This window comes from Pan paniscus, chromosome 14, assembly GCF_029289425.2.
Source record: "Pan paniscus chromosome 14, NHGRI_mPanPan1-v2.0_pri, whole genome shotgun sequence".
Classification (NCBI taxonomy): Eukaryota; Metazoa; Chordata; class Mammalia; order Primates; family Hominidae; genus Pan; species Pan paniscus.
Window position 1 is genome coordinate 27,385,771 of NC_073263.2, and position 7,563 is coordinate 27,393,333.

General features: G+C 56.4%; 1 protein-coding gene across 1 annotated transcript; it reads left to right on the forward strand.

Annotated features, from left to right (window-relative positions):
• The first annotated feature begins 3,363 nt into the window (after positions 1–3,363).
• GSX1 (GS homeobox 1) lies at positions 3,364–5,710 on the forward strand. Its single transcript, XM_003818332.5, has 2 exons — positions 3,364–3,983; positions 4,448–5,710. Exons 1-2 carry the CDS (start codon positions 3,572–3,574, stop codon positions 4,828–4,830), a joined length of 795 nt encoding a protein of 264 aa, XP_003818380.3. The 5' UTR covers positions 3,364–3,571; the 3' UTR covers positions 4,831–5,710.
• Positions 5,711–7,563: the final 1,853 nt, after the last annotated feature.

A 7,563-nucleotide genomic window follows, 5' to 3' on the forward strand; every position in this document is an offset into this window, starting at 1 on the left:
TGCTCAGCTGTCTTTTATCCACTCATTCATTCTCCAAATATATACGAGCCACCTGCTATGTGCCAGGAGCTTTTCTAAGTTGGGATGCAGCAATGGATAAGATGGACAAAAACCTTGGTCTTCATAGAGCATAAATCTCGGGAGTAGGAGATAATAAAACAAATGATCAAAAAACACAGGAAGTTAGAAGGTGCTTATGTAGCAAGGAACCAAACTCGGAGTGTGGCGGAAGTGAGGTGCTATTTTAAATAAGGTCGTTGGCCTCCCTGAGAAGGAAAGTGACATTTGAAGAAAAACATGAAAGAAGGGAACAAGGCACCACCACTGCCACCCTCCCCACCCTCCAATTTGAGCAGTTTTTGCGGCAAGTATCTTAGAGCTGCAATTCCGGGAGAAAAATCGTGTGTTCTTTCTACCCACAGGAAAGGAGACAGAATGAAAGAAGGAAAGCCCGGGACAACAGAAATTCTTTCAATGTTGAACTGTCCCTGATGGACACTTGAAAACCGGCTCCGGCAGCAGAGCCGACCCGCCGGGCCCAGGGGCTCCCGGGCCCCTCCTGGGGCTGTCAGGCTAATCCGGCAGCCGCCTCCCACCCCGCCCCGCTCTGGGGGACTTTTGCTCGGGTGACTAAAGTTCAAACTCGGCTAAAGCAAGCCCTGGGAGGCGCTTTAAACAGGAAAGTGGCGCGGCCGCCCGAGAGAGCCCGGGTAGCGGCCCCCGGAAACCAGGCGGCGGGCAGAGGCCGCGGGGTGGGGAGGCCGGGCTGGCGGGGCGGCCCGGACCTCCCGGCTGCCCGCGCTAGCACCTGCCCAAGGCTCGGGTCTCTCAGAGGCACGGAGCTTTCTCTGCGGAAATGGCCAGGCTCCTGGGCGCGCTGGCGGCCCTGGACCGCCAAGCAGGGAGCCCCCTCTCCGGCCGCGGCCCGCCGGGCTGAGAGACCACGGATTAAGTGCGCCTTGGTTCTCTCAGGGATGCTATTTTGCTCCGGCCCGGGTCTCTCCCGCGCCGAGTTGCACAACAAACCATTTAAACATTTCAGCACAAAACCCGATCCATTGTGGGGCCGCACATTAAAAAGTGTTATTCGCTTTGAAGTTTTTGTCTAATGGCTCTAAACTGAAAGAAAATGTTTTCCTATTACTTAATTCAATCATAGCGAAGAGACTTGGTAAAAAGCCCACGGATTTTGCCCCAAAGTGTGACAGAGTTCTCTTTGTGTTTGCTTATCCTTCGCTGTCACACACTTTAATTCGCCTCTCTTTATCTGGCATTCAAAACTTTCTTCAATGACATTCAATAAGGTCCAGAGGCTGGAGAGAGGAAAAAAAAAAAAAAACCTGGTTATTCCCCCCACCCCCACCCCCACCCCCATATTCTTTCCCAGTAGCTTTGGCCTTGCTCGCATTCAGGGGCTCTTAACCCCTTCCTCCCCGGGCACGCGGGGCGGCTGCCAGTGGAGCTCCACGCTGGCCACTCGCGGGCTCCCAGCTCCGGGTGCAGTGCCCGCCCCTTGCACCCCTGGGCCCCGCCCGCCCTTGCGCCCCTCCAGCCTGCCTCTGCCCAGCGGAAAGCCCCTCTCTCCGCCCGGGTCTCGCTCTTCGCTTCCTCTCAGCGACCCAGCCCAGCTCAAATTTCCCAGAGAGCAATTAGAACGGGAATTAGGCTGCATTGATGCGTTCCGGCTGGTTTGCAGGCACCACCCTAGAGTGGGGGAGCCTTGGCGCTGAGACTCTGTCTCAGAGGGCAGCCTTGCCCCCCACCCCATGCCAAGCAACCAAGAAAACATTGAACCCTTACTCCTGCTAGATGCCATGCCCTCCATGCAGGTTACTTCTCCCATTGTCCTATTCCCTTTTACAGAAGCAGTTATTATCTCCCAAAACAAATTATCTTTGCTTTTTAATCAGTTATAATCTGTTGCTGTCGTTATTGCAAAGATGTTGCCAAGGATAAAAGCCCATGCAGATGCTTCGGGTTTGGGCAGTCTTATTCCTGCGCACTGCTTCCCCAGACCCCTAAGCTTCCCCCTCCATTTCTCACAATTCCATTCAGGGCTCAGAGCAGGTGACTGCAGCGATTTGGTTCCAATAAAATCGAAAGTAAACGTCTCCTGTGAAAAGTCCCGGGCTGTAAATTAGAAATGTTTATGCTGATTTCCCATTGTATGGAAAAAGCTCCTGGGCGAAACAGCTTTGAGCCCGAGAACGATTTAAAAAGCTGGAGCTGTGTACACAGCTCTGAGCGTTTGAAGTTGTTTAACCATTGTGTGACCAGAAAGAAGAGTGACGCGGCAGGAAGAAGAAGCCGGGTCTTGGGGAGAGCGGAGGCGGGTCAGGGTGGGCAAAGGCAGCCGATGCCAGGAATACAACCGCACTTCGCGCCGTTCCAAATTAAGGGATGGCAGTGGTTTCCCAGCGCACTGCTGGAAGTGTGCTCCAGTAGACAGGGTGTGGGCAAGATGCGCGGGCAGACAGTCCGCACTCACCACATGTGCTGGGGTGCGAGATCTAGATCTGCGCCATCTCGGCTTTCATTCCCCATTCCCTGTCTCTGTTCGTAACGCTCAGAGACTGTTTTTCCTCTTTTACATCCACGGCCCTGTCATTTGAAGGAAAGGGCTGGTTGGCCAGCATCTACCGAACAAAGACTGGGCGTCGTAGGCAGCACCAAAATTAAGACTATTTGAGAAACTTAGAGAAAACCGAGGGACAGCGATGGGTCTAGGGCTGGATAAGGAATAATGAGCCCTTCTCCTCCCTCCCCACAGACGCCTCCTTCACGCGGGAACCCGGTCCTCCTTCTTCCGACGCAGAGAGAGAAGCGATTCCACAGGTGGAAAATCTGAGACCGGCTGGAGGGAGGTTCGGGGGTGCACAGCACTGAGCTGACAGGGCTGACTGGAGACAGCATACTTTTGGGGTGTAAGGGCGATAATAGAAAGAAGGGGACCAGGACCAAGTGGACAGAGGATATGAGGGTGTGCGCCCATGGGGATCTGTAGAAGAGAGGCCGCGGGGGTGCAAAATCAGTAAGGTGAACGGGCTGATCGCCAATGCAAAGCCAAAGGGGAGTAAGAAATAAAGAGAAAGGAAAGAATATTAAATCGCGGGAGAATGAGAAAATAAACCCGCAAAAGGGAGAGGAGGGGGCGAGGGCGCCTGTTACGGCGTGGGTGGGGTTGACAAGAATAGAGTACATTATGCAGTTCATTTAGTTAACAAGTGAAATAATGAGGAAGCGTGCAGAGTGAATGCCAAGAGAAAAGGCACAAAAACCCTATTGAGAGGCCCCGGCCGCTCCTGGCGTAGTCCATCACATGGCAATAGTCCTATTTAAGCCGCGCCGCCGGCGCCTTTCAGCACCACTAGCGCTGGCCAGCACCCCGCGCTCTTTGGGCGGTGCCCACGGCAGCAGAGGCTACTGTTTCAGCCTAGGTCTCAGCCGCGCGTTCAGCCTCCTGGGCAGAGGCAGCTGCGGGATACCGCGGCCAGGGAAAGCGCGTGGAGAGCCGAAAGGTGCGGTGGGCGCAGAGGGCGGGCTGGCTGCGGGGCGACCGCGCGCCGGGGCCATGCCGCGCTCCTTCCTGGTGGACTCGCTAGTGCTGCGCGAGGCGGGCGAGAAGAAGGCGCCCGAGGGCAGCCCGCCGCCGCTCTTCCCCTACGCTGTGCCCCCGCCGCACGCGCTGCACGGTCTCTCGCCTGGCGCCTGCCACGCGCGCAAGGCTGGGCTGCTGTGCGTGTGCCCGCTCTGCGTCACCGCCTCGCAGCTGCATGGGCCCCCCGGGCCGCCCGCGCTGCCTCTGCTCAAGGCTTCCTTCCCACCCTTCGGCTCGCAGTACTGCCACGCGCCCCTGGGCCGCCAGCACTCTGCTGTGTCGCCCGGGGTCGCTCACGGCCCGGCCGCCGCTGCTGCTGCCGCCGCGCTCTACCAGACCTCCTACCCGCTGCCTGACCCCAGGCAGTTCCACTGCATCTCTGTGGGTAAGCGGGGCCGCCGCGCAGAGGGACCGGGCAGACGTGATCCGAAGCAGGATGGAGAGCCAGAGATGGAGGAAGAGGGACCCTGGGCTTTCTGGGGGCGGTGAGGGTCATGTCGGGGACTAAGGGGGGCGCTTGGGGTGGAGTGCGGATAGAGGGCCGGGACACAACGCCAGGAGGTGGATGAGGGCAGACGTCCAGGTCCTGGAGTGTGGGCCGGGGTAAGTGAGGGCTGGGATCCAAGGCTCTCCATGAAGGGGAAGGGGTTCCAGGGCTGCATGACTCCGGGAGAATCAGGATCTCGGAGCTGGACAAGGAGGCGCTCACTGTAGCTCTGCTGTGGATTGTGTTGGGGCGAAGAGATGGGTAAGAGGTCAAAGTCGTAGGATTCTGGCGACCGCCTACCAAGGGATTGGGTCCACAGCACAGAGGTCTGATCGCTTCCTTCTCTGCTCTGCCACCTCCAGACAGCAGCTCTAACCAGCTGCCCAGCAGCAAGAGGATGCGCACGGCTTTCACCAGCACGCAGCTGCTAGAGCTGGAGCGCGAGTTCGCTTCTAATATGTACCTGTCCCGCCTACGTCGCATCGAGATCGCGACCTACCTGAATCTGTCCGAGAAGCAGGTGAAGATCTGGTTTCAGAACCGCCGAGTGAAGCACAAGAAGGAGGGCAAGGGCAGCAACCATCGTGGCGGCGGCGGCGGGGGTGCCGGTGGTGGCGGGAGCGCACCGCAAGGCTGCAAGTGCGCATCGCTCTCCTCAGCCAAGTGCTCCGAGGATGACGACGAATTGCCCATGTCTCCGTCCTCCTCAGGGAAGGACGACCGGGATCTTACGGTCACTCCCTAGGCGCGTGTCTCCCTAGGTCGCCCACCCCAAGACCTCCCTGCGCCTCGGAGACTAGTCCTGGGACTCAGCGCTGATTCCCAGGCACCCGCAGCCAAACCACTGCCCGGCATGGATTTGGCACTGCTTTGCAGAGGTCCCGGGCCTGGGCAGGGCTGAGAGCTTGGCAGAGACTGGACCATGGCGTCCCCGCCCCAGGGCTCGCTCGCGTCCAAAGCCAACTCCAAGCTGTGAACACTGTAAGCGCTCGAGTCCTCCTGGGCAGTGCAGCACCGCGGCCCCCGCCTGCAAGCCTGCTTGGCGCAGCGCCTTGCTGGCAGCCGGCGTCTCCTAGCCCGCCCTCTCTGGGCTGGCTTGGGCTTCCTCGCTTACTCTACTCTCCTCCGCTCTCGGTCAAGGTCGGCGGCCTTGGATGCTCGTTCGCTTCTCTTTTTAAAATGTCTTTTTGTCCCTCCCCACCTCTTTCCTGTGATCATTTATTCACTCGGCCCCCGCCCGCCAACACACACATTTATGAACCCCCACTTTTTTTTTCCTTCTCCTTTTCCCTTCCCCTCCTCAGGGAGCCTCCTCCTTCAGTCAGTCCATTTGTCCCTTGATCTGGCCTTGCTGTCCTCAGTCCCCACGGCTCCTCTCACTGATGATAAATTTCGCCCGTAGTATCCATATTGGGGAAACCGATTTGCTCTGTTTCCAACACGCTCTTCCTTCCTCTAAACATAGGACCCCGCTCTGCGCCGCTGGCGACCCCACTCTTCCCCCTCCAGACTCTGGCCTGCCCCAGCCTAGCTGTGTAATTGTACGGCCTCTGCAATGCCAGAAGATATTTATTTATTTATTTATGTACAAAATTTTAAATAAACTTTTTTTTTCTTAGAAATGCCCGTGGCTCTGAGCCCAGAGGCCTTCGCTCTGGAGTAGACAGGCGCCAACCTGGATTGGGCCTCCCTGCTGGGAAGGGTTGGGGATCCAGTTGCAGGGTCCGAGCTGGCTCCTCGCCTTACAGCTCAGCCAGTGCCTCTCGGAACCCTCAGCTCCGCTGAGAGCCCGCCTTGCATGCCAGCCAGGTGCGCGCTAACGATTGTCCCGCTCCGGCGTGGCGCACAAGCGTCGCGGAGCTCAGAGAGCTCAGCTGGAAGGGAAGGAGGGCGCTCTCCTTGGACTGCACCATGGGTCCCAACCCCTGCAGCGCCTCCTTCTCACCTGGGATCCAGCCCCACCTCCATCCCTCACCATTTCGCTGTCCTGGCCAACAGCCGGGAGGGCAGAAACCACACCCTCCATAAGCACAAGAAATCCGTCCTTCACTGCGCTTGGATTGATAACGATTCGTTAGGGACAAATTTCCATTCTGCGGGATGGTGCAGACTTCTCTCAGAGGGTCCTCCTCTCTTTGTTTTAAGGCAAATTCCGTTAGCCGAGTCCCTGGTCGCGGAAAATTCCGGGCAAGGAATCCGAGAATCCGAAGTGATCCTGCCCCAGGGAGTCCCCGAGAGGGACTCTGCATAGCTGGAGCCAGTGGCTCTGGGACCTCATGTTCTCACCAACTCTCGTTAAAATCCTATATCCCCCTACGACTTAGAATCCACACCCCAGCTCCCTTTGAGGACATATGCGGGTTTTTTTTACTCTCTAAGATGGATGAGGAGAAGGAAGTGCGTGAGGTTCTGCAGAAACGGAGAGCGCACAGCTGCGGGAGGAGTATTTCTGCAGTCAGACCTGGGAAGCTAATATCCGCGTTCTCGCCGCTCCCATTCTGTGTCCGGGAAACCTACCAGACCTTCTTTTCCTGCCAGACCCCTACACACACACACAGACACACACACACATACACACCCTGGGGAGCGCTGAACTCCCCGTGTCTAGGCAAAGCAAATGCGTCTTTTCCAGCAGGAAAGACTGTCCACCTGAGGTTGCTCAACATTTTTGGAGCTCATTCCCCCCCGCCCCAACAAAACGGCTTTATTGAGCTATTCACATTAGCAACCAGTTCATTCATTCAAAGTGTGCAATTCCACAACTTTTAGTATATTCACAGAATTGTGCAACCATCGACACAATCTTATTTAAAAACATTTTTGTCATCCCAAAGAGAAACCCCATCATGCCCATTGATAGTCGCTGCCAATTCTCACTATATCCCAGCCCTAGGCAACCACAAACCTACTTTTGGTCTTGTATTAGTCAGGGTTCTCCAGAGAAAAGAACAAATAGGCTGTATGTAGTTATGTGAGGAGGTTTATTCTGGAGACCAGGAACTACTGTGATATGCCATCTGCAAGCAGGAGAACTAGGAAAGCCAATGGTGTGATTTCAGTCTCAGTCTAACCGGCCTAAGAACCAGCGGAGCTGATGGTGTAACTCCTAGTCGGAGGCCAAAAGCCTGAGAACCTGGGAAGCCGCTAATCGAAGACCCAGACTACAAGGCCCCGGAACCAGGAGCTTGTGGGGCTTATTTCTAAAATCTTCCATCTTTTCCTTCAAATCAAGCTGAGGATGGGGGTGGGAGGGTCTCTCTCCAGTTCCCCTGGAACAAGGGCAGGCACGATCTAGCTCCCCATGGAGAAACTCTTGCCGGTTCTTCCTGGAGCTAGGCATCTGAGTTGTGCTCTAGACTGATGAGGATCTCCATCAGTCTGAACCTCACTTTAGACGGGGACCAATTCTCCACCATCCCAGGAGGCGACATTGTGCCAATCTACGGCCAATCTAAACGAAGCCAAGGTGCTTTAGTGC

What these genes read in the sequence shown, in the direction of transcription:
- GSX1 (XM_003818332.5), top strand. Translation starts at nt 3,572, where the DNA reads ATGCCGCGCTCCTTCCTGGTGGACTCGCTAGTGCTGCGCGAGGCGGGC. An exon ending in GTTCCACTGCATCTCTGTGG is followed by an intron (nt 3,984 to 4,447) that starts GTAAGCGGGGCC and finishes TGCCACCTCCAG; the next exon opens with ACAGCAGCTCTAACCAGCTG.